Genomic DNA, 25,871 nt, shown 5'->3' with positions numbered 1-25,871 from the left:
ATCTTAAACATGTTGAACTTTATGCATATGGTAGAAAATATTTAAAAGAAAAGTGTATCAATATAAGTTGGGCAGATAAAAAAGAAAGGTAGTCAGAAGCGTGGATGTATAGAAATAAAGATTAACAAAATATCAAGTTTTAAATAAAGTATAGTAGAGTATAATAATAAATGTGTAAGCATCAATAACTGCTATTGTCCAACGAAACAATATACGAAAATGGTAGTCAAGCTTTCTGTTTGGCCGGCTATAAAAGTATAATTTTTTTTGGTTTGGTTTGGTTTGGTTTTCCATTGATATACTCTGGCTTTTTGTCGTAGTGTCTTATCCAAATTTAGTCTTTACTCATAGATCCCATTACCTAATCGCACCTGGACATTAGGTACTTGGGTGACTTTGTTACTACCCCAAAAAGGAGTTGTGGAGCTGTGCTGAAATTCAAGACTGCTAAATGAATTTGGAGGAGAAAGGTTGTGAAAGGTGCATAATCCAGGGGGCACAGACGTAGGGTAGGACGACATTGGGTTCCTGTCTATAGACATACTGTTTTGCGTTGAATGAGGCGCTTGTTGGGGTCTACTTACACAAGAATAAATATAATAAGTATATCATTTTGAATTGTTTTTATGAGCTGTGCACTCTTACCTTGAGTAATTAAGTCCAGTGTCTGGATGTGTCGTAGTGTGAGGTGGGTATGCAAAGGTTAAAGGTCCATGCGGCTTCTCTTGATGCGTTCGTCCCCATGAAAGTCGGATGCGCGATGATCCAATCTGAAATCCATTCATTTGCTCCATTGCCACCTCTGCAGAACGTCTAGAGACAAACTGTATAAATCCGCAGCTCTTGTTGGGAGGGATCTTGACGTAGTTTATTTCGCCAAACGGGCTAAAGTAGCATCTCAACTCATCTTCGGTCACTGCAGATAACAGACCACCAACAAATACAGTCGTATTATTTGGACTGGTTGGTTGCTGAATGAGTGCAGGTGCCTTTAGAGATAGTTGCTGGTATCTGAGTTGGTTGTTTTTAGGAGTAGCAAGGGATACACGCAAAGGTCTGCTTTTGCAATACATTCCACTCATTTCTATCAAGGCTTCTTGCTGCTCTATCGGGTCATGGAAGCGAACGAATCCAAACCCTCTTGATTGGCCCGTAGTAGGATAAGTCATAATTTTAGCCGAATGGCAAGAAGGGTAGCGATGTTGGAAAAAAGACTGATAGCCAAAATGTAGGGAATACTCATTATTTTCACTCGTTTATTATTATTATTATTATGGGAGAAAAAAAAAAGACACTTACCAAGAGGTAAGTCTCATCTACTTCAGTATCAAGATCACCAACGAAAAGACTGAATTCTTCTAAGCGATCTTCTCTAAAAACACACCTGATAAGTCAGCATAGGCTACATTAACACACCTTGAAACTCACTTTTTATCCTGAATACCTCCCCCTGAAGCCCAGTTAAGCTTAAAGGAAAGATTTGTATCTGGGATCTGTGTTCCATGAATAGTGGCCAGCGCTCTTTGGGCTGCCATATTTGATACAAATCCAACAAAAGCATAACCTTCGCTAATACTAAGAAAATTCGACAATTTAGATTAGGTTTTGTTTCGAGCAAATAATAATAAGAATATTAATATTAATAATAGTAATAGTAATAGTAATAGTAATATTGTGTTAAAATGTCAGGACAGAGTGGAAAAGGAAACAGAGTCCGTGAATAATAACGCAGAAAGGATATGTACATATGCATTCTCAAGAAAGTAATTGTTTGATAGTGCAACCCAAAATATCAAAAATAAAATTATACCTAGTTCTCTTGTCCCTCATAAGTTTGACAACCACATTTTCACCAATAGACGTCCAAAGCTCTTGAAGGTATCGCTCGTCCATCCAAGCCTCTAAATTTCCCATCCTACGATAAATGTAGGTAGAAATTTATGATCAAATATATATAATTTTATATTTATATTTATATATAATATAGTGCGTGGTAACCAAAAGATTATTTGGCTTCTCTACCTTACCACAAGGTTGATTTTCTGCTATTAAGAAACATGTTCTGGGACTTGGATGATGGAAATATTTGAAGTTGAGGCATTTTTTTTGTAAAAGAGGATTTGGCTATTAAATTCAAATACACAAAGAGAGAAAGAAAAAGAAAGAAAGGAAGGAAGCAATAAAAGGAAGAAAGGACAGTTAAAGTACGATCAGAGTTCTGCTATTATTACTATTATTATTTTAGTTAGAAAAGATCTCTAAAAGTGGAGACAATCAGACACTCAACTCGTTTTTCTATCTATTTATTGCTTTTTTCTGCTTCTTCACTCGCATTGAGCATTTATAGGCAGATCAGCTGAATAGCACTATGATATTCAATAGGCATGAAATCCTGTAGGTATGCAGAATACAGTGCATGTTTAAGAAGTCTTATATGTACTGTGCATTGTAGATGTCACTTGCTTTCTGGCATCATAAGATCTCGTACTCCCTTTCCTTTCCAAACAAGCTCTATATTCCAATTTTGCTCGATACATTTCATTAGACTGCAGCACTATTGTGCAACTATCGGTAATTCAATGCAGTAAGTTCTTGTGGTTGATCCAGTGCAATTACCATTCCACGGGTATGGATTTACTTTTCATTCATTTGGTTCAAGTACAAGGACTGGGAGAAAGGAAAATAACATGTGCTGATTACCCTATTCCTAAGGCAATAGTTTGATTTTGTCGTTTTGGTGTGTCTATATTACTTTTGCAGTATAATATTGACAGATCGGCTCGGTCCTAACAAACTTTTTTTTGTATGAAGTAGTACTAGAACGTTACAAAAACAAGCTTCTATTTAAAGCACTGTTTCATCCCAAATAATATTTTGAGCTTAATAGGTATCAATGCACTCAAATTTATCTACTCAAGATATCTCTGATCATTCAGAATTAAATACTTTTAGGTAAACAAGAACAATGCAAGTCAAAAATAACAAAGAAGTAGTCATGTTTCTTCATATAACATTCAAAGAATTATGTCCTACCATGAGTATACATACCATGACTAACTTTGTGTGTTTTTTTACCCGCAATATATATATATTCCATGACTTGAAAAAAAAATGAAGTGGTCCATATCAAACAGATTAACACATAAATAGCTCACTCTGGCCATAACAACTTTAAAGGCTCTTCATTTGGTATCTCACAGTTAAGATTATGTTACACGTTGTACAATGCCACTTCTTTAATTAGTCCGTGCTCATTTCGACTCAAGTATTTTGATGTTTTTGGATTTGTATATCTATAATATTAAAGTGAGATCTGCACAATAAGAGTTTGGCGCTGAATTGACTATAGTTATTTACGCTAATATATACTTTTTTCTTCTAGTTTCTTATCAATATCTAGTATGATAAGTTTCTCATAGATATAAAACGAGAAATCCCAATTTTTGACCTCTTGGGGCGAGAGAACGTCCTTTAATTGCTTTCCGCATCTTGATTTAAGCAGTAAAGCGATATATTCTGGCTTTTTTAGCTTCTTGGAACGTGAGCCACAATACACATTATATAGAACTCTGCTCTTAATAATTTACCACGGGAAAAAGGCAATACGGTAAAAAGGTTTAATTTTTAATGCTCTTTGCGATGTTTGTGGAAATGTGTCGACTATCCTTTCTTCCTACCGTTAATTGTCACAAACATTGTTTATATAACGGTTCTCTTTTTTCTTTACCATTTATGCCTTTCTATTTTATATTGAACAAAATATTTTTTATTATCACTGTAGGGATATCTATATATAAAAATAAATACAAATATTTTATAAACTCTTTCAAAGCCTCGTAACTTTGCTAATTGTATCACATACTAGATTTACGATTCTCTAAGTTTAAATTGATATATCAAGCTTGATATTGAAACAAAGGTTTTTGCTTTTAATCTAGGCAACCATTTTAGGTGAAAACTGTAGATTTGACAGCTTATCATATTACAAAATTAGGTAACGATACAAACACAACTTATAAGTAACCTACACCTTAGGTCTAGATTCAAAGGAACATTTAATACCATACACTGTAATAGATGTCAGCTATACTCTTTTATTACGATTGAAGTACCTTAAAAAAAAGGAATAGAAACAAATCATGATAGTTGAAAGATATAAAGTTAGAATGAGATATATTAAAATAAGACTTTTAGGCCGACCTTTAGCAAAGAAAACAAGAGGTTTGTGTTCGTTTATAAGCTTCTTTTAACTTGAGATTCTATATCTCTTTTATATATATTACTGGATACTTCATTCTATCTTTGCTCGTTATTAGATAAATTATCTCTGCTACATTGTTCATGAGATAAGTCAATGTTTGTTTGTTTTTCTTGCAAAATACACCTCTAAACATATCCCGGGGTAAATTAAAAAATACACTTCTAGACACGTATTATTTTTTCCGTGATGTTTCTTCAGACTAAATCCGCGTCGAAATTTGTCTTAATCCCTATCCTCCTCTTTTACCCTTAATTCTAACACTATATATCTTTACTTTACTTTCTTTATTTCATTTGATCTTTCTATTCTTTGCTGAATTTATTCTTGCAATGAACGATTCTTATAGCTTAACCAATAAATAGTTGATATGTCTACTACACCTATTTTCAAGAAATACTTAGAATATATGAAATTATTATCACAGCATTCTCAGATCTCTGTATATGTCCAATGTGAAGGTGTTAAAACTCCTCTTTACAAGTATGTAATTCTACGACAGTTGTCTTTATTGCTACATCGTTAGTATTATAAAATATACAGACCCATACAATAAATGAAAGAAAAAAGTTTAAACCCAACTAAATAGAACATCTTTAATGCAAAGTTGTTGTGCTTTTTTTAAAAACTCTTCTCATTCAAATCTCACAATGTCTCAGCAAATCAATAAAAGTATTCCTAAGAAACGAAAAGAGCTTTCAGACTATGAAAAAGGACTTATTATCGGTGGTGCTCTCCATAATATTTCATTGACTGCCATTTCGGAGAAGACAGGCATACCCATGACAACTGTACATAGCACAGTTCAAAGATGGAAACAGAATTGCACGCCATTAACAAAAAAACGCCAAGGACGTCTATCAATTTTGGGTGAGAGAGATTTACGCCAGCTTAAAAACGAAACGAAGAAAGATCGTAATGCCACACTTGGAGAACTCACAAACGCCATGAGACTCATGATTGGCAAGTACATTTGCAAGAATACCATCCGCAAAGCTATTCGTAAGATCGGAATGTCTTCTTGCCATCCTGTGTTTAAGCCAAGGCTATCCAGAACACATAAAAAGAAACGATTGTTGTTTGCTAAACGTTGCAAAGAAACCAATCAAAGATGGGATCGTGTGATTTGGAGCGATGAGTCTCGCTTTATGGTTTTCCCAAAGGATGGAAACCTTAGAATTTGGCGCTTTCCTCTGGAGAAGTTCAAGTCTGATTGTATCATGCCTAGAGTACAGTTTGGAGGTGGTTCGGTGATGGTTTGGGGCTGTGTGTGGGCAGGAGGAGTAGGCCCACTAAAAACGATTATTAACAGCCTTGACCAATTTGGCTATATAAACCTTTTGGAAAGAAAGTTGCTCCCATTTTATGGTCGCCTAAGTGAAAGACATAACGGGGAGTTTCTTTACCAAGAAGACAATGCTCCTTGTCATAAGTCAAAACTTGTTGAGAACTGGAAAAAGACCCATAATGTACCAATAATGGAATGGCCGCCGAATAGCCCAGATCTCAGTCCTATTGAGAACCTATGGGCTCATTTGGGTCGAATGGTAAGGGCAAGAGTACCAGCTCCAAGAACTATTAAGGAGCTAGACAAGGTTATCCATGAAGAATAGAAGTAAATACCGGTTGCAGTATGCAAGGCCTACTGCATGTCTATGCCAACTCGCATAGCCCGTATGAAGAAAGCCCGTGGTGATGTTACTAAATATTAAACTTTCAATAAAAATTATTTTTCTTAATATTTAAAGGTTATATATTCTTATTCCAATGATTTTGAAAGTGGTTTCTTAAGTAAAAGTAGACAAACAATGAAGAGAGAGTTAAGGATGTTATTTTTTCACTTTGGCGGAAGCTAAAATTTTCTTTCATTTAATTGATGAGACTGTATATATAGAAAGAATTGCAGTACACACTAGACCCAAAAATGAAGAGTATATAAAGCTCCCTTTTACATTTCACAAATAACACCAAAATCCTCTTTGCAGTTTTATTTTATATATCACATACGTACCAAACCAAACAATATGACTTCACCCAACGCCAGCCAGCAAAGAGATAGATTATCTACACAACAACATCAATGTGATCGATTTGTCTTGTAGTTTGATAACTACCAGAAGCTGCGAAATCACAAGACTTCACAAAGGAGATTCGGCAACAGTAGCTGGAGTTGCCTATTATATTTCAAAGGACACTGAAATGGAACTTGATATTGATGATTCTACTGTTGACAACGAATCTATTAGAGATTCAGGTAATAAAAATTGTAATTGTATTATTTATTTACCAGATACTAAGTAATTTATTACAGAACATACCATGGATGCCATGGATGTCGGGGAGGTTGTTTCTTACAAGTACGGCTGTACATTCAAAAACAGGGAGGGTGAAGCTCACGTTTATGATAATGACAGAATTGGCAGCAATACTTTCACCGGGACCTAATTGATGAGTATCCACCTCTCTCAATTGATGCTGCAGCACAAAATTGCCAGAGCAGCTTACAGAGATATCGTCCGATTTGTTAATACGATCATCTGGGACCATGATGAGATAATGTTGGGTAAAAAAAAATCTTTTGATTGTATGGAGCTGTTGATAGGCTCGGAACTATTAAAAGTTCCAGATTGAATAGGACAAAAGAGGCCATTACATCATTTGTCTTAAAATAGTAACTGTACTGATGTCTTATATTGTAATTAAAAGCTGCTAACAAGGAGTGTGTGATTCCTTTTGTTCTTAGAGCCCGGGGCCAGAATCAGTCATGGTGAAACAGCTGATGCTTTGCTTGTCAAAATCAAGCATCAAGGGCCATGAGTATGATGTCTGTCCTAGTGGTTGCCGATTGTATGGGATAAATGACGACCAGGAATCTTGTGTCGACTGCGGCGAACCATGATACAAGACTGATACTGAGCAAAATCAAACACCAACCGCCAGTATGAAGCTCATGTCAGTCAGTGATATGTTTTCTCGAATGTTAGCTGATCCAGTCACAAGAGAACTCCTTCATTACAGGGCAAACCGGGAATCTGTAGCTGGTCAGCTCACCAATATTTTCGACGGTGACAACTACAAGCAGTTGGTGCAGCAGGGCCTTTTCTCTAATCCTAACGATATTGCCATTGGACTTTATACCGATGGGTTTTTCAATCAAAAGAAAGGCAAAAACTCATATACCATCATCCATTGCATAATATTTAACCTAGACCCATCCATCAGGTAATTAATTGATTTATTACTATTTATTATTATTATTACAATTTTTAAAAAAAAAAAGTTACTAATAAAATACTTAGATATACCAACAAATACCTTTTGCAACTGGCAATCTTGCCTGGCTCCAAGACGCCAACTCATTTGGACTCCTTTCTTATACCCGTTATCAATGAATTGCGAGATCTTGAGACACATGGCTTGGTTGTCAAGCACAATGGAGTAGAGCTGTGTAGATACAAGGTCTATCTGTTGCTTGCTTCTGGTGATATTCCAGCTGTAGCTGATATGGCTCACATTGGTTCCCACACAAGTTTATTTGCTTGCCGTTTTTATGAGACAAAAGGCAAATGCCCTGCTAACAGACGGCATGACATGTACTTTGAGGATAGTTCCGCCCCATTAAGACCTTTGGAAGACTTCAAAGTAGGCAACCCTGTAAGTATACAAATGTTCAATTAGCCATCTTTTTTTCATACTAAATAACTGCTTGTAATAGTCCAAGAACATATACCAGCCGAGCATATATACTCAACTCTCAACCTTCTCTGGATCATCATTTTTTGCATTAGATGAACTTCATTTAATTGGAAGAGGGATTGGGAAGCTCGTATATGACCTGATTACCATCACCTTCACAAAGGAAACCAAATTTTATTATACCCATCCAGACAATACCCTCAATACCACCGAATACCCTTTTCATATACCAAGAGCAGACCTTGTAACAATTGGAAACTGTATCACCAGCTCACGAAAATATATACCCACCTCATTTCAAGGCAGTTTTGACAATGTATTTGCCAAGATCGATGGGACTCGCGCAGTTGACTGGCTTGACTTTCTCTTATATCTTGTCCCCACTTTAGTCATGCCTTATTTACCAAATAGGGCTGTCAAAACAGCTCTATTATCTCTCGTGAAAGGTTGCGCGCTTGCCTTGCAATAGATGTTGACATCAGAATTGCTTGACGAGATGGAGTTGTAAGTTATTATACATCTCATATATTATCATTACAAATAGCTGATTATTACCATTTTTTAAATATTAATAATAGATACTTCAAGCACTGGCACTCGTTTTTATACCAACAAGTCCAGAATAATACCCTGTCTCATAGTATTTTCTGACCAGTGCAACATTACCTGGTCCATATACCCTATATCATCAAGCAGCAAGGCCCCCTGCGATGCTACTCCACTTGCTCAATGGAGAGAGTAATTGGTGTCTTCTCAAAATTGATAAAGTCCAAATCAAAGGGTTGCCAAAACGCCAGTTTTCTCATTGAGCAATTTGCGATTCACAATTATACCAGCACGGCAATCAGTATCTGTGATGAAGTCAACCTCATTTGGCCAAAGCCATATGGAAGAGAGAGCTACATGGACCTTCCTAATGATCCTAGTGGTGCGCAGTTGTGGGAGCCATTTCATCAGTTTGTTAATTTGAATGATGATTTGGTGGAAGGTGTAGGCGGCCCTAGTGTGAAGGAAGCTTTATTGAAATATTACCGGAGAACAACAGACTTGACTGGCCACAAGTTTGGTAACTCTGTTGTTGTTGTAGCTGCACATCTGTGGATGGACTCGACTGTATATTCCTCATGCATGTACCAAAGAAAGAAAAACAAGACCAGCCGTGGCAACCATTACGTGATGTTTACTTGCCCCTATAGAAAGTAAGTATAATATTTTTCAATATACAATCAAAAGTTGCTTATATTCTATTTATTTATTTATTTTAGCAACCGTAATGTAATTGTTCACAGCTGGCTCGTTGGTACAGTACAGTTCTACTTTCAGCATGTAGATTTCTATGGCTTCCCACACTTTCTTGCTTTCGTGGAGGTCATGAAGGAACATGACGCAGCTGGCCATGACTTATCAGTACCTATCGTCAAACAATGGTCACAAAGCACCTGTACACTAGGCCACCAAATGCAACTGACTTATGCAGTTATAAGTGTAAATGACATTTGTCATCAAGTTGGTCTGGTCCAATACCCACCAAATGGAAACCAGTTTTATGTAATCGTGCCCTATTATATTTTTAACAACAACATGTGCATTACTAAAGGCAATCTTTCTATTCTGTAATCCTTTTTATTTTTATCTTATTTTTCTATATGCTCTATATTCTTATATCTTTTATATTTTTTATATCATTCTTGTATCTTATATTCTTTTTTTAATTTTCTCTATTTCTTATGTTTTTTTTCAATCTCTATATGCCCCGTCTTTCTTTTCTTCTTTATATACTCTAGTTTTTTTTCTATTCTCTATACACCTTATGCTTTTCTCTTCATTCCCTATATGCTCTATATGTTATTACGCGATTTAAATAAAATCAAATTGCTAATTCATCAAGATAAAAAGAATATCTAAAAAAAAAGAACGTAGTTTAAAAAATAAAAAAAATGGCAGTTATGATACCATTTCGTTCACACATTCCAAAAATTATTAATCTTAATAATTGTTGACATCTTTAATATTCAATAAAACATATATTTCAATACTCAAAGTGGTTATTACAACTTACAAACATTTTTTACAGTATTGAAAATATTATACAGCAACAAAAAAAGTGTTTTCATGTTACTTTTTTAAATTGCTACAAATAATATTACCATCTTACGACAAACGGCGGAGATTTTATTGGGTTTCGACCGAAAAAATGGCAGTTATGTGCCTACTTTCGGCCCAACTGCCATTCATCCCGCTGTAGTGCTTGATTGTATCTCTTTAAATACATTTCTTTACTATCAAGTATACTTCGTTGCCTGTTTTTATATTATATACTTTTGACTTTTATACTTTGCTTAATTCAGTAAAAACAAGAAGGGTAACTTGGCCGAGTTGGTCTAAGGCGCCGCACTCAAGTTGCGGTCTCGCAAGAGGCGTGAGTTCGAATCTCACAGTTACCATTTTGCTTTTTCTGTTTCTTATTTTTTTTGTTGAATCAAGACATATTAAATTAAGTTCTTTGACAGACTTTTATGTGTGGATTCATATATGACGTTGAATATCATATTATTCTAAATAAAACGCACATAATAAAAGGTCTACATATCCATAGAACATATCAAAGCTGAGACTTTTAAACGTGATTTGTCTTTTCTTGTTTTTACTATAAATATTGACCATCTGACTTTGCTATAATGGATAATAAGATAAGTTGTATATATTATAAGTTGGAACAAGTTTTCTAATATTCACAAAGAAGTTGGAGTAGTCTTGATTTACCCTCAACTTTTAAATCGACATCTAAATTATACTTGAAGTATATTAATTATATAATCTTACGACACTAGTCGGAGAAGTATCAAGTATAGTACATCATTGTCTATAAAGCAATCTGTCAAAATAATATTGTATTTACTATCTATTATAGCTGTAAAGTCATAGAGCAAAAGTTCACTGAAACACATTATGTATTTGGTATGTAGTGCGTGGACTTGTATATCTAGGAATATATAGTAAATGGGTTTTGAAAATGGGTTTCTGTTTATTTACACTTTTCTCTTTCTGTTAATATAATCAATTTCCTTGTGTTTGTGATTTCAACAAGCCCTTAAGTAATTCATTAACAATTGGCAATTTATCTTCCAGATGTTCATTGGGAGTGTTTTTACGCTGCCCTATTGTTTTCTTTAATGTATCACGCTTGTTTTCTACTGCTTCCACACGCTGCTTAAACTGATAGAATATTATCTCTGCTCGCTGCAGGGTTTCTTTTAAGTCAATGGTCATTGAAAGATCATTGATATACTAAAGTAAAAAGAAACATGTGTTTTTTTTTCAATCATTAAAAAAAGAGAATTAGTTTAGATTAAAAAACGAGTTATTAAACTTACCTTGAGAACTTCATCAAAGTTTTTAAGATAGTCGATGATTACATCTCGGTGCTACGTGCATATACGCATATATCATAAAAAATAAATAGTAAGTTTAACATGTAATTTTCCAGCAAAAAAAAACTAGCTAATATCATTACCTGGTCCAAAATAGATACCGCCACAAACAAATGAAACTGATCGGTAAGATAATCTGTCCATAATACTTCCCACAATCTAAGGGTATCGTCCCAAGCAAATTCACGCTTAAACCAGACTAACAACCATCGGAAACAGAAGAAAAGATTATCACTATCAGTGCGTTCGAAATGCTTATAGAGACTTGGATCCATAAATTGCAAGAGCCCATCAAGAGTTAATAGCTGCTTATGCATTCCGGATTGATCCATAAAGAAGTTGGATTTCTAGAAAAAAAAACAGCGCAAGTTAGTTTAAAACAAAGCTTAACAATAAACATAATATATGTAAGGAAAGTAACCAACCATGCGGTTCATAAAACCAACAAATGCCCAGAAGGAAAGTGCTTCATCTTCCAGAACAGCATAAAGTGGAGATAATAGATCAGACATGCCTTGAACATAACCTAATGACACGTTTATAATAATAGTAGGTTAGTTTTAAGAATATTTAGTCGCATTCGGAAACAAAAGGCATACCAAGCTCCGTGTTGTGTATATTGTAAGTGCAAAGGATGTCTTTGAGTGTCTCAAGATTTTGGTTGGTACCGACATGCATAAGAGGATCTGGGTTGGGCATGTCTTCATTGGCATACATAGGAACTGTTCTATCAGTGCGATGAACATCCTTACCAATCCTGTGTTTTTGATCCTGGAAGGTAGGATCTTTTTGATACTCTTCATTATCCGCCCATTGACTCTTTAATTTTGCATATTCAGCTCTGTTGGTTATACATTTTTTGTTAATAACATACTAGTTTCTGTCTGTGTTTAAGGCGCATACTTTTTTTGTTTGAGAAGAGTAGCACGTTCTTCTTTGGTAGAGTTCCATGAGTATACCCCCGTTAAAAAGAGCCATGCTTCATGTCGAACAGATGGATCAAGTCCTCCGCAGAATATGCTACGTCGCATAAATGGTTCACCTACACTCAATCTGCCACTCTCGTTAAAGAATGAATCCCATTGTTGTCTGGTAATTGGACTAGTTCTTGTGTGAGTCGGGATAGAGAAATCGTTTTCAGACTATTTTATAGAAAAGTAATTAATGAATTATATGCATTGTATGTTTAAGCAGAGTAAGTATATGTGCATATATGGGTGGGGGTGTATGAGCTTACGTTGAGTACTTCAAATACACCAAGAGCCGTGTCTTCTTCCCAGCCATCATGACCCCATACTCCTACATGACGGTATCGTGTTTCTACTGGTGCTGACTGTTCTGATTGAGCAGCAAGACCAGCTGCCCATTTGGCGAGATAAATACGTGCAGAGTCATAGTCATCAATAGTTTGTTTGACTGTCTCATTATTGCACATTTCCTGAATTTCTGGAGGAAGCATAGCCACAATAGGACGAGACGAAGGGTGTCCTAAAATGCTCACTATTGTTGTTGCATTTTTTAAGCAATAGTTAGGATAAATTGTTTAGTGAATTAACTAAGTTTCGCATTTTCAAACCTGCTGTATCACGAGAGAACTTTGTAACTCTTGACAATCTTTCAAGAATACTCCACCGTGCCTCTTTCAATGCCTATAAGACATTTGATTTGATTTGGTTCGATTTGATGAATATACATTATGTACTTAATTTGATTTTTTTAATTGACTCACAGCGACAATTGGATCCATCTGAGCAGATTCAAACACACTTGCTTTGGGTTCTTCAGCTTTATTCTTTTCATTGATCTTCTGAGCAGGTACTTCTTTTACATGGCTTTGTTCACCCTTTTCGGAAAATTCTTGTTCTTTTGGCTCTTCTTTCTTACCGACCCAATACAATAGTGGCTGGTGCGCAGCTCTATACGGTAGCAAAACTAGTCATGTCATCTTGTTCAAAACATGTTTTTTTTTTTAAAAAAAATACCTGACAACACTTGTCAATTGGCTCAGACGGTCAACAAATTCATCACCTCCCCATCTTATCTGTGGACTTGTGTTCTGATTGTCATCATCAGCAAACTTTCCACCCTGGGTTTTTTTCTGAAGCATAGTACTCTTGCTCTCATCATCATGAAACCAAAGTGGAGCAGACGAGTGACCATCTTTGAAATTAAGGATAACACTTCCGTACCACTTCGTGAGAGAAGGTGGTCGAATAAGAAGCGAGTGAATTTCCTGCAGTGGAGATGATATGGCATAAAGAGCGTATTCCTCGGGTACGTAGCCAATGGATGGAATCATCGGTGCTATTTATTATTGGTATTGGTATTGGTATCAGTATTTTTTTCTTTTCTTTTCGAGTAAATATAGACTTACCCTCTTCAGTGGAATCTTCGGGGTTACAGTCCACTTGTACAAATGCTTCCATGTCTTTTGAAGGTATCAATGCTTCAGGTGTCCAGGCCACGAGATAGGCACGGGATGCCTTTACAAACCACACAAGTGTTGAGACATATGTACACAAATCATAGCTCCAGTCCTGACAGGACAGTAATCAAATACTAGACCTACTTGTTCAACAACAGACAAATAGCCCGGAATTGCATCGGCTGAATTTGCAGAGGGATGAATATAGACCTTTGACTTGGAATATAATAACTTGGCAGGAGATGAGCTGTCTGAGTTGAGATTGCTGTGCATGGCAATACGAGGGTCATGCACAAGCTATTGTTATAAAGATATTGAATGTACATGTTTGGTTTATTAGACTCTTTCGTTTCATGTAAGGGAGGATTGACTTTATTGTCCTTACAGAGAAACTGTCTACTGATGGGTCATCCATGGTTAAGGTAAATGGTGGTGAAAAAGAGAGGGAAAGAAGAATAGGATCATGCAAGTCACATTGAAAAAAGGAATTTTTGCATGACACCACAATGATGCCTGAGTTTAGAGGTATTTCTTTTTTTTTTATATAAATATAAATATAAATATATATTTATATATAGATATAATTTAGTTGGGAAAAATCGTATGTAGTAGTAATCAGAAGAAGAAAAGGTACGGTATAAAAAATATATGCTTTGAGGTTGCTTTAAGCCGAGATAGATACTAAATAAGTCTATTGTAACCAAGGGATGAAGAGGGAAAGAGAAGTAAAAAAATGTCACTATGTACAAGAGAGAGAGGAAGCTTAATCATGTAAATGTTGATGTTCGATCATCTCATCATAGATTGCATGTCGATGCTGCTTGATATAGTTCTAAAATAGAGAGAGGGAGAGAAGTACTTGGTGTAAGCAAATAATAATAGGATACTGAATACAGACTACATTTCATTAATTACCGAGAATGTGGAAGTACGAGTTCCAATGAACCGTTCTGCCCAGGCACACACAGAAGCATCCACAAACATGATGAGATGATTGGCCAAGCTCTTTTGAGGATCAAGTGGAGAACGGACTTCGAGGAGAGGTACCTTCCATTCTGGAGAGAAATCAGCCATAAATACGGTACACGGGAATGCGTTCAGGACAGGCTTCATTTCATAATTATTCCGTGGATCAATGGCATCAGTTGCTACATAAAGGACCATTTGCTTAGAAGCTCCACATTCTGCAAGTCTTTCTAGCAGGGGAAGTTTGAGCAGACGATCACGTAATTCGACTGGTGCAGTGGGAAGTGGGTAGAGTGTGTGGGCATGGGCTGCGATCTGTTCGTTCGCAGTCTTGTTGTTACTAGAGCCGATAAGATCGTCGAGAATAGTTTCATTTCCAGTCATAATGTCCCAGATCTGATGAACGAACTCGGGCACACGTTCTCCGAGCCCCTTTAAGAACACACCATCTCCAGCCCTGATGTGAGCAGCCACAAACTGAGGAGGAACAAAGTCACCATGACGTTCGATAGTGCGAGCCTGCTCCGGATCAAGCGGAACGATTTCATCTGAAGCGCTAATATCACGTAAGAGTTGTTCAAGAATGATTGTTGTGGAGTCTGTGATAGCCTTGTTCTGGAAAATCAGAGCGTGTTGGATTCTTAGTCTGTATTCTTCGTTTAATGGATCTGTCAGAGTGATACGATCGTAACCAAAGATTCCATAGAAATGAACTAGTCGTTGTCGAATACCGGCTAGTTCGTGTAGTGAAATCTCATACTGATAGCGAGGGTTGACAGCTTGACCTGGAGTATCATACATATGCCATTGGTATCTCTAGATATACACACACACACACATATATATATATATTGGTTTATTTATCGATTTTTCCATCTTTGTTTGTATCGAAAACTTACGGTGGAGTCCTGCATTACAAACATGTCTTTGTTTTCCAATCCAAGGTTTTCTTGTAATCTTGACAATGACATGTCTGATCTTTCAATGATCTTGATGCCTAGTCCGCCGTCATTTTCACTTCGTGTTAGACGTTGCAAATCAGTTGCCCAGCTCCAGGGTAGCATGACGTAAGAAGTAAAGTTTGTACAGCCAAAGATAGGCAGACCCATATCGTTTAATACTATTGGTTCTTCAACAGGTTCACCGTTATCAAAGCAGCGGTCTTGATATTTTAAGTCTGTCATGTCTTCTAGTACATTATAGAGACCTGGTGCAGGTGACCATCCATTTGCAGACCCAAGGATCATGGGAGGTACGATTAGTGTACGGTTAAGATACTTGGCTAAGAGGGCTGCATTTAGCAGAGTGCTGCGTTGGTTTGAAAAGCGGGAATATGGTAGGTATGTGAGGTATTGCTCTTCTTCAGCGTTAATGGGGCTTGATTCGTCGGCTGACCACCTCAAAAGGTTGTCCGATAGACCTAATCCATCACCACGATAATAATGTAGCTGGAACCCGACAAAGCACACTCCAAGCATGGCCAGGATCACCAGAACGAGTCTCTTTCGTGTGTTTGTGAGGAAGAACATTGGACGAGCAAACATGCCTCGGCATTCAAGGTGGGAAAGAAAAAAGAAAGGGGAAGAGGGGTTAAAAAATATATATATAAAAATAAAACTCTGAAGACCGGAGGCTGAATAGGTTAAAGTGAAAGGGGGGGACCTCATTTTATTTTTATTTTTATTTCTATTTTAAAAATCAAAAGGAAAAGCCTACCCAACAATTCAGTACACAAGGATTTGCTGCGATTGAATCCAATCTTGCAAAAAGCTTTTTAGGACACTGTAAATAAGAACGATACATATATATGCATGTGTAGTAGCCGGTGGGACAATGAACAAGGGAAGTGTATTTATTAAGTTTAACTTGGTAGAATGAGACTTCACTTATTGGAAGGTCATATAAGGAATACTTTGTCTCTTAAATACAGCTTCATCAATTGTCCTTCTCTTCGGGATTGAGCTCAAAAGGATGAAATTATTCAATGTAACATATCATTTCCATTTAAAACTGCTGGGAGTATAGAATGTTTGCGTGTATTTAATATTTAATGTTGCCGATATACATTGTTTAACACAAATGACACCTTTTTTTTCCTGACCGAGTTCTATTATTGATTGTTCAATTACTGCCAATTGGGGGGTTTCTTCTTTCAAATAGATGGTGCTTAATATTCTGGTTTTAAAGGTTAAAGCTGCTAGGTTAGCTATTAACAATCTTCTGTCAAAGTCCTTTTCTTCTTTCTTTTGTATCAATGGATAGCGACAAACGAAATATTAAATATACGACACCATTTCTCTATTGGCAAAACAATTGAAAATTAAATCATTCTACCAAAACAGCTATGAAATACAAATTCCATAATGTCTTGTGAGTCGCTTCAAAAGAGGGGAAGAAAAAGAGAGTTTTGTAAAATAGCACAAAGCTCATAAAGCACAAACAGAGTAAAAATATACATAAAAGAGGATATTAAAAAAAGGTTCAATTGAATCCAATTAAATTGGAACATATATTGAATTAAATAAAACCTTATTATATTGTACCATATTTAGCCAAAATAAAATAAAACGTCCTCCTTTGCCAAGCTTGACACAGTGTTTCTACTTGGGATTGAGACACATCAGGAATTTATTTAGACGAATCAAAACTAACTTTTAGATGATATATTTACCTTTTTTGGACAAACAGAAAAGAAAATGTAGACAAAAACAAATTGGTTCTTAGGTGAAGGGAAAGTAGTATTTAGACGCTTACCTGTAATCATCTAAATGTCCCGAAAGACAAGCTGTCTATAATACAGCGATATGGGGTGGGGGTGCTTATTGTGCTTATTGTTCTTTTCTTTAGGTCTGTGGAAAGCAGCTGGTCGACCACTTCATGTCCAAGTCAAAAGTGATACTGTCATTATATTTTTACTCGCATTGAAATCTCGCTGCTATAGTATTCTACAGGATGTGGATCCAAGAATACTGACCGCAAATATGCCTAACTGTCTTCAACGTTTTATGATGCCAGCCACTGAAAGTTTTTGAAGAATTATATTCATCAATTGTAACAGTAATCAGTCGGCCGTCTCTTTCCCCCTTCTTTAGGGTCTTCTATAAGATTCCTGTGACTCCAAATCGGTTCCGATTTAGCTTTACAGAATCATTGCGGAGCATACTATCCCCAAAAAACGATCAGTGGGATCTTACCCTTATATTCGAAATACCTTTGCGGCCTCCATTTATTCAACCTTTGTATTTTTCTGAATTAGAAGGTAGCTACTTAAAATGTTAAAATATAAAAGTACTTACTTTTCCACGACCTTCTCTCATGATTGTATTTTACACCTCTATTCACCAAAATATTGATCATAATTTCCGGCGGCCGTTTTTGATCTCGATATAATGTGAACCAATTTTCTCCGCTAGAATCATTGTAGAAGCTGAACAGGCTAACAATATGTTCAAGCATTTACATTCCCATATGATAAAACAATTTCATTCTACCCAGAAATACACCTCTCTTTTGATCACAGTCTCATTCTGTCGTCTCTTTTTGTTGCAAAATCCCTTGGTATATGAAGTTAAATTATAAAACTGACACGCTGTTCAAATTCCAAGAATACGGGGCTAACTATCAGACTAGATCCCTACACGACGCGATAAAAAATCCCGTTTAAAGATTCAGCGATTTGACTATTCACAATCTTTAAATCTGGATTTGAACCCAATCGAACATCATGTTCTAAAATCCAACGTTCAAGAGAGAAATGATTCTGTAAATAATGTCTAAGGATTTGAAGGACCATACCCTTAAGGAAGGGAATCATACTGATTCAAAAGGTCTTTATAGTACTGTAGCAGGTATGCATAATAGAGTTGCGTCCAAGCGGCAATCAAATCTTGTGGTGGCCACACCATATATTACCTTTTCTTCTTCTTTTAATTCATCAAATATACACTCATATATGTATATATATATTTATAATAAAAAACCTTAGTTTTATCTAGTTGGTTTTTAATAGTTTATTTGGAATTAGAAATCAAGAAGTCTGACAGTAGTTTCTCTGACAGAAGCATAGCAGTCTTCGGAATACAATTCATTTGCGACAAAATCATGATAATTAAAACCACTCTTTATAATCCAAACAAATTGCAGGTCGTTGAATTAAGAGACGCATAAATTCCAGTGACTTGGGACACAAGAGCTAGTTTGATCCTGATGTTTAAACTATTAGTCACAATCCATAATGACTATAATGAGAATGGAGAAATTTTTATAGATTCAATAGAAGGTTTATTGACAGCAATCACCGACCTCAATATATTTATTTGCACTATAACGAGTCAAACTGCCTACTTGACTGTCAAACCAGAATATAAAGAAGATACTGAAATGGAGGACATACCCGTTAATAAAATCAAATTGGCTAAGCCTTCAGTCAGTGGTACTCATAAATCTTATATGACCACACGAAAAAGCAATTTATCGATCGAATATTTTGTCAAAAGAGCAAGATTAGCAGCGGCTACGAGATAATTAAGAATAAAGTCTACCACTGCTGCGAGTTGGTGGAAGCAGTGTAAGGAGACAGAGGAGATGCCCTATAAGAAGTATGAAAAGTATTTGGGTAGACCTAGTACTTTTACTGATGAATACGATCAGCATATCCAAGAGATGATTGAAAAGGATCCGCAAATATGTGCTGTAGACATCATTGATTCGTTGACTTCTAAGTTTCAAGGCTTCTCAATTTCTAAATATTAAATGAATCATCATTTGATAAAACATGTTTATCTCTGTAAAGAAGCCATCATTTAAACCTAAGATAAGAACGTCATAAAAAATCTATAAACGAGACATGAACGGTTTATGAAGCGAAAGGATATTGACTTAGACTACGAGAGGTGCTGTGTGTTCATTGATGACGTTGGACTCAGGATTAATATGAGGAATAATTGGAAAAGTCAACTGTAGGAACACCTGCCATAGTAGAAGTTGAAGACGGTCGTTATCCATACCATATAACTATTGGTGCTATTCACTCCTCCAGTATCATCCATTTTGCTGTAAAGAAACCCCCACCAAGAAAAGAAAAGGCTCAAAAAGCTTAGATAGCAACGAGTGAAGAATCAAAGGAAAGAAAGTTTATAAGAGACAAAGATCAAAAGGCAGATGAAATCATCATTGAAGAACCTGTCAAGAATACTTCGATGTTGGGAACAGTGATGACAAGAAAGGCAATAAGCCTCCTTCTAAAGGCAGAGCTGCGGATCATTTAATAAAGCTCATGAATGAGCAGCTTGACATCATGGATATGGGTGAAAGCGTAAAGGGTAGTCGTCTTGTAATAGACAACTGTACACTTCACAAATCACATCCCATGATAAGAAAAATTGAGAGCAGAGGCCACGGAGTCATGTATATGTCTCCATATTCACCAGAACTGGACCCAATTGAGCAAATCTGGGCTTTTGTGAAGAGGAAGAGAAAGTGCGAGGATTTGAGCTGAAGACACTTTATCCCAGAAAATCGCTGATGTATGTAACAATGTATGTGTTAGTAATCTTTGCGGATTTTGCAGCCATTCCAAGCGTTAGGTCAGTAAGTGTCGAGATAAAGTGAAGTTCTAACGAGCTACTTAAACTCCAAAAGTGTTCAAAACAATCTTTCAAACGAGTCGATAAAAAATTAAAAATGGCCAATGATTTTTTAGTCTTCACCATTCAGATTTATAAATTAACCAATATTTTACAGCTTCACTGTATATAAAAGCTCAAGAGGTTAGTTGTACAAGTCAGTGCATCATAACACATATTTATTTAATTTTTATTTTATCGTTGATCTCAATTGAGCTCATTAATATAGCCTTGTTCTCGGACCATTCTTCACAGCTCTTCTGAATCACTTCTGGGGATCTACCACGCGCACAAGTTCATAATGAGAATATAAAGAATTTAATAAAATTTGCCTTACCTTTGATATTTTTAGTCAAATTTCCTATATAGGCCAATTTAATAAAAACAGTAACAGTCCCAGAATTCATTATTGTCAAAAGCCTAAAAGCATCATACAGACCACATAACCCTCCAAAAGATATCACAGTTCTTTTATTTATTCTTCTACTAATTCAGATTTTGTATAGAGCTATAATAAGCTCCTATTTATTATATACAGAATATTAAATGATACATAATTGTCCTGATCAGTTTTTAGTGTCAAGGACCCCCAAAAAAAACCATAAATATACTAATTGATTTTTTCTTTGCAAAGTTATCTTGGGCCGAGATTAAAATATAAAAGGAAGGAGTTAATGCCAATAAAGTACTTCCACCTTCACTTGGTCACTTTGATTTTTGGAAGCTTTTTTGAACAGCTTTTTGATATAAATTGGTTGGTTTTTCTTTTTGGAGAGCCAATTGCTCACTTTTTGGATTAAGTTGTTCAGGATAAAACCTTATTTATGAGCTCTGAAACGGATTTTTATCATAAAGTTAGAAGAAGAGACATCTTTAATGATAAACTAAACAAACCAAACCAGTATATCCCTTTGTTCTACCCAAATAAACGACAAACCTTAGGAAAGTGCTAGAAAATGATATCCATTTGGAGTGAGCCTCCAAAAGATAAAGAGAAGCTGAATACAACATATACATAGGTTAGGATCGACATATATTTCTTCTTAAAGCAGAAAAAGTATAACCTTAAGCGCGAATTAAGTATACAGAGTTTCACATTCGAAAATAAGAAATTCAAAACTCTTTCAAGAAAATCTTCCTGTCAGAAATAGAAAGGGCGTAGGCTTGTACCAAATTTCTGACCTCTCTACTGTATGTACATAATTTATATCAATATCACCATGATGTTGTTGTTTGGGGATTACGGATCACATTTTTGAAAAGTAAACTTTCTCAAATTTAACCCGAGATTATCTCCATTTTTTGGGGCTTTTTATTTTATTTTTGAATGCGAAACTCTGTATTAGGGGGTTACTTTATGCTGATATTATGTAGCTACTGTTTATTCCAAATCCCTATACTTTCCAAAGGGCTGGTTATATATTCCTCATACAGACTTGTTTCAATAGTTTTGAGAATATAAGATGCAGCTTGCATTTTTTTTCAATAGCGTGTATGATTTTGGTTTATAGCTAGCTGCACGAATTTTGAAGTTGAAACACGTAAAAGTAAAGAAGAAAGCTGCCAACTATTTATTTATCAATTAAAGTGAATATTTAGATTAAAGATATCATATCAGTAATAGCCTCAAGGAAGTTATCACACTTTTTTGTAGCACTCCAAAATTAATAAGTCTGTGAAAGTTTTATGGCGCTTTATCAGTATGGTTTCTGATTTCTGATTTATCTAATTCATGTGCCCCAAAAATCAGAACACTCAGCACAAATACAAACAAGGTGAGCCAAAAACTCCTTGTACTGTATTCTTCAAACTTCACAGCCTTTTGGTTGCCCCATTCTAACATTATCTTTTTATGCACCAACTCAACCAAGTTACCAAACAAACAAACAAATCAAATTACTTTCCCCGTGCTCGTAAAGCACGCACTGCTTGGTCAGGCCATGCCGAACAACTCTTATCTGAGAGACTAGAAGATAAGCTGCTGAGAGTAAATATATATATATCGGTACTCCTGGCTCATGATTATATCAAGAGAACAATGGAGTGATACATGGCGCTGCCCACGTATACACAGGATCGTATACCTTGGTGTGACCATTTTTAAATTAAAGACATTCTATAGGTAAATAACGCATATGTTATATTACAAGGTAAAGAAAGAAAATATTTTGTAAGTAGAGATACATCAGGCATGTTATATCCAAACCAACTGCCATAGCAATAAAACGGTATCATAAAAAGCACTTACTAGATACATACGTGTAAATCGACGAGTGAGATGTTAATACCAAATACTTGGGCCAGGGAAACACCTTGTACTCAATGACATCACATTCGCAAAATAGATTGTTCTAAGAACCAAACATGTATTCTTGGATCCTGAGTTTCCAGAACGACCTACTTGCCGTTTAATCTAATGGTATCCAGTATAATCTCCCCCAAAAGAAGATCATTCACAGCAAATAATTAAGTATATTATCTTGTTCACATTTTCTCACCAATTCTTTTTCTTTAAAAAAAAACAATAAAAGCAGGAAATAAGATCTTCCAATAATAAAAAGTATGTAGATGTTGTAACAAAAGAATGAAAGGATGTCTTTCTTCTTTTCAAATGTATATTTCAACTTCATGCTGGCGTGTTTGTTGCTCATTCATCGAGAAGGATAAAAAGGGGAAAGAAAAGGTGAATGTATAATAAAAAAGACGAAAAAGATATAGTTTAGGGGAAAAGTTATTTACAATCTGTCAACGTTGCCCAAGTCTCTGCAAGCCTGCTGGACACGAGCGTACATGGTCTTCTCACAAGCGCGGATGAAGACACGGGGATCGTAGTGCTTCTTGTTGGGCTTACCCTCACCCTCAGGGTTACCAACCTGGGTCTGGAGATAGGCTTTCTTCTCCTCATAGTAATCACGGAGACCAGCCCAGTAAGCCCACTGGGTATCGGTATCAACGTTCATCTTGACAACACCGTTCTTGACGGCGGTGGCAATCTCCTCCTCAGTGGAGCCAGATCCACCGTGGAAAACGAAGAAGACGGGCTTGGGGTCAGCAACCTTGAGCTGCTCGGCAACGTAGGCCTGATGCTTACCCAACAACTCGGGGTGGAGCTTGACGTTACCGGGAGCATAGACACCGTGAACGTTACCGAAACCGGCGGCAATGGAGAAGAGGTTGGTGACCTTGGAGAAGGCAGTGTAGATCTCGTAGATATCCTCGGGCTGGGTGTAAAGGGCAGCGTTGTCGACATCCTCGTTGTTCACACCATCCTCCTCACCACCAGTGATACCAATCTCCATCTCCAACAAACAGTTAATGGCTGCCATGCGCTTGAGGTACTTGAGGCAGATCTCAATGTTCTCTTCCTTGGACTCCTCGGAGAGATCCAACATGTGGGAAGAGAAGAGAGGCTCACCGTTGGCCTTGAAGTATTCTTCATCAGCAGCGAGCATACCATCGAACCAGGGGATCAACTTCTTGGCGCAGTGGTCAGAGTGGATGACAACGGGAACACCGTAGGCCTTGGCGACTGTGCGGACATACTGAGGTGTATACGATTTAGTAAATCAAGAGCACGAAAGATATATATAACACTAGTTGATAAGCCTAAATAACATACCTGAGCACCAGCAACGGCACCAATGATGGCAGCCTCCTGGTTCTTGTTGGACAAACCCTTACCAGCGAAGTAAGCGGCGCCACCGTTGGAGAACTGGAGGATGATGGGGGACTTGATGTCGCGGGCGGCCTCGAGGGCAGCGTTGACAGTGCTATTGGATGGGATGTATGAGGTGAGTTTGATTGTGTCTGGGGTAATTAGATCGTGACGGGAATAGGAGAGAGGGGAAACAGCAAAAAGCCGGGACCTATTGAAATGCCGCATCCCCTACCCCGCATGACGTCTATTGATTAATAAGTTGATTTCCTGATCCTTTACCTGGTGGAAGTGCAATTAATAGCAGGGATAGCAAACTCGTGCTCACGAGCTATAGTGAAGGTCGAAAAGAAAACAGACAAATTACAAAATGTAAGTCAAATAGATTCATTGAATGATTTGAAGTATGCTATCCATGTTGTTGGTTCAAGCATGAATGAGCGTGTGAAAGAGACTCCAAAGTAGCAAGTCAAGTCAATTCAAACTAGTCTAGGCTAAGCTAAGTTTTGGATATTAGGATGATTTCAAGTTCGACGTACCATACTCGAAGAGCTTGTAGAGGTTGTCACCAGTAACGACACCAGCAGGGATAATATCAAGGATACCCATTGTTCTTTTGGAGATAATTTGAAGAGAAGAAAGATGGAGAAAAGTGGTGCCTGGGCACTCTTAGGCTGTATTTATAAGGGGACCCGGTCAACACAAATTTCAAGCTATAAATGCAGTCCTGGGAAAATAGCAAGAGAAACACACCAATGCATGGCCCAGACCACCCTCCCATTGGCCAATCATCCATTTTCTCCTTTCTCCTCCCCCACCCCCTTACCTTACTCTAACCCATCCCAGCCCTTCAGCCATTTCCCGAGTCTCGACACCCTTACTCAATCGCATACTTAAACATCACTTTGCGTACTCGAAAAAGAAAGAAAGAGAAGCTAACCTTTTCTTTGTTTTTTTTTCTTCTACCTCACATATAACGATTCTCTCTATTAAAGGTCATCCTAGTATTATCCTTATCTTTATAGCATACTTCTTCAACTATTAGTGTAGTAAACTGAGGGAGTATTTCGAAATCAACCCGATGTTTTCCGCTAAAGAAGCTGTGGATTCATATGAAAATAACACGCGCTCCGGACTTCTTCCGTCATTCTTTTTTCTTAATCCGACACAGGCAGTAAGAGCAAACTGCTCCCAGCCTGGCCATGAAAACAACGCGTGGTTGTTGGACAATAGGAAAAGGGTCCCTTGATTGTCCCTTGTTCTGGAGCAGTGTTGCACCATGACAGCAAAGTCTGACTGGGGGAGAGTTCCAGAGAAAGGGACCATTTGTGGGACTTTTATCAACTACAGTATACAAACAAACGCGTGTTTTTTCGAACTGATTCTCAAATCAAGCCATAGTAGCTTATAGACAAGTCAAGAAAAGTTGTAACGTATCAAGGTGCTTCTTACATATACCAAGAAGTACATTGGTGACCTGTAATATATATATGCTACGGCAAGACCATTTAATTCCCAAATGCCTTGGTGCTTATGCACCAAAACGAGAGATTGTCCTTTGAAAAAGGCGGGCCCTCTGCCCTGGTTAAACGCACGTGATAAAGGCCATGGCAGCAAGTGTGCCGCATTAGGCCCGTCACATTCTCACTTTCACCGTGCCACAATTCTTTCTCGTTGTCTCTCTTTCTACCCCACCTTCATATAATATAAACACACACACAAGCATACTGGGTCTTTCTTATTTTGGGTGTATTTCAGCATAAAATACTGTGTTTTTTTTAGAAGAGAATAGAAGGGAGAGAGAAAGAGAAAAAAG

The 25,871-nt window shown here is 36.8% G+C and overlaps 9 protein-coding genes and 1 non-coding gene across 10 annotated transcripts; 4 read left to right on the top strand and 6 right to left on the bottom strand.

Moving 5' to 3' along the window:
• Positions 1–641: 641 nt before the first annotated feature.
• On the bottom strand, positions 642–1,914 carry PHYBLDRAFT_110658 (hypothetical protein; the record flags this gene model as incomplete). The annotated part of the gene is made up of 4 exons (XM_018428177.1): positions 642–1,214; positions 1,300–1,372; positions 1,429–1,575; positions 1,811–1,914. The coding sequence occupies 4 exons, from the start codon at positions 1,912–1,914 to the stop codon at positions 642–644; spliced, it is 897 nt and encodes a 298-aa protein (XP_018293271.1).
• Positions 1,915–5,359: 3,445 nt separating this feature from the next.
• Positions 5,360–7,157, top strand: PHYBLDRAFT_180724 (hypothetical protein; the record flags this gene model as incomplete). Its single annotated transcript, XM_018438355.1, has 6 exons — positions 5,360–5,950; positions 6,303–6,512; positions 6,570–6,655; positions 6,740–6,821; positions 6,931–6,953; positions 7,002–7,157. Exons 1-6 carry the CDS (start codon positions 5,908–5,910, stop codon positions 7,155–7,157), a joined length of 600 nt encoding a protein of 199 aa, XP_018293270.1. The 5' UTR covers positions 5,360–5,907.
• A 1,962-nt stretch (positions 7,158–9,119) lies between these two features.
• On the top strand, positions 9,120–9,842 carry PHYBLDRAFT_158360 (hypothetical protein). The gene is made up of 2 exons (XM_018433772.1): positions 9,120–9,153; positions 9,220–9,842. The coding sequence occupies exons 1-2, from the start codon at positions 9,131–9,133 to the stop codon at positions 9,569–9,571; spliced, it is 375 nt and encodes a 124-aa protein (XP_018293269.1). The 5' UTR covers positions 9,120–9,130; the 3' UTR covers positions 9,572–9,842.
• Positions 9,843–10,315: 473 nt separating this feature from the next.
• Positions 10,316–10,398, top strand: PHYBLDRAFT_t108. The gene has a single exon. It is a non-coding gene; the product is annotated as a tRNA-Leu (tRNA).
• Positions 10,399–10,956: 558 nt separating this feature from the next.
• On the bottom strand, positions 10,957–14,225 carry PHYBLDRAFT_177281 (hypothetical protein; the record flags this gene model as incomplete). Its single annotated transcript, XM_018437871.1, has 13 exons — positions 10,957–11,242; positions 11,329–11,379; positions 11,469–11,732; positions 11,811–11,911; positions 11,985–12,226; positions 12,289–12,527; positions 12,623–12,873; positions 12,962–13,034; positions 13,115–13,301; positions 13,368–13,689; positions 13,760–13,868; positions 13,955–14,107; positions 14,196–14,225. 13 exons carry the CDS (start codon positions 14,223–14,225, stop codon positions 11,012–11,014), a joined length of 2,253 nt encoding a protein of 750 aa, XP_018293268.1. The 3' UTR covers positions 10,957–11,011.
• A 107-nt stretch (positions 14,226–14,332) lies between these two features.
• Positions 14,333–16,366, bottom strand: PHYBLDRAFT_80265 (CigA protein-like protein). Its single transcript, XM_018443570.1, has 3 exons — positions 15,676–16,366; positions 14,726–15,592; positions 14,333–14,642 (listed from the first exon to the last, which is right to left on the bottom strand). Exons 1-3 carry the CDS (start codon positions 16,318–16,320, stop codon positions 14,574–14,576), a joined length of 1,581 nt encoding a protein of 526 aa, XP_018293267.1. The 5' UTR covers positions 16,321–16,366; the 3' UTR covers positions 14,333–14,573.
• A 2,179-nt stretch (positions 16,367–18,545) lies between these two features.
• Positions 18,546–20,273, top strand: PHYBLDRAFT_143486 (hypothetical protein; the record flags this gene model as incomplete). Its single annotated transcript, XM_018430993.1, has 4 exons — positions 18,546–18,624; positions 19,739–19,813; positions 19,880–19,986; positions 20,049–20,273. The coding sequence occupies 4 exons, from the start codon at positions 18,546–18,548 to the stop codon at positions 20,271–20,273; spliced, it is 486 nt and encodes a 161-aa protein (XP_018293266.1).
• On the bottom strand, positions 20,199–21,876 carry PHYBLDRAFT_72011 (hypothetical protein; the record flags this gene model as incomplete). The annotated part of the gene is made up of 4 exons (XM_018442578.1): positions 20,199–20,296; positions 20,738–20,820; positions 21,338–21,398; positions 21,801–21,876. The coding sequence occupies 4 exons, from the start codon at positions 21,874–21,876 to the stop codon at positions 20,199–20,201; spliced, it is 318 nt and encodes a 105-aa protein (XP_018293265.1).
• Positions 21,877–22,868: 992 nt separating this feature from the next.
• On the bottom strand, positions 22,869–24,690 carry PHYBLDRAFT_132539 (hypothetical protein). The gene is made up of 4 exons (XM_018429502.1): positions 24,595–24,690; positions 24,338–24,386; positions 24,020–24,170; positions 22,869–23,942 (listed from the first exon to the last, which is right to left on the bottom strand). Exons 1-4 carry the CDS (start codon positions 24,662–24,664, stop codon positions 23,136–23,138), a joined length of 1,077 nt encoding a protein of 358 aa, XP_018293264.1. The 5' UTR covers positions 24,665–24,690; the 3' UTR covers positions 22,869–23,135.
• Positions 24,691–25,096: 406 nt separating this feature from the next.
• Positions 25,097–25,525, bottom strand: PHYBLDRAFT_72013 (hypothetical protein; the record flags this gene model as incomplete). The annotated part of the gene is made up of 2 exons (XM_018442579.1): positions 25,097–25,399; positions 25,508–25,525. The coding sequence occupies 2 exons, from the start codon at positions 25,523–25,525 to the stop codon at positions 25,097–25,099; spliced, it is 321 nt and encodes a 106-aa protein (XP_018293263.1).
• Between the last annotated feature and the right edge of the window lie 346 nt (positions 25,526–25,871).

This window comes from Phycomyces blakesleeanus (assembly GCF_001638985.1).
Source record: "Phycomyces blakesleeanus NRRL 1555(-) unplaced genomic scaffold PHYBLscaffold_7, whole genome shotgun sequence".
Taxonomy (NCBI): domain Eukaryota; kingdom Fungi; phylum Mucoromycota; class Mucoromycetes; order Mucorales; family Phycomycetaceae; genus Phycomyces; species Phycomyces blakesleeanus.
The sequence above is the reverse complement of the archived record's forward strand: the minus strand, read 5'-3'. Positions and strand labels throughout refer to the sequence as shown.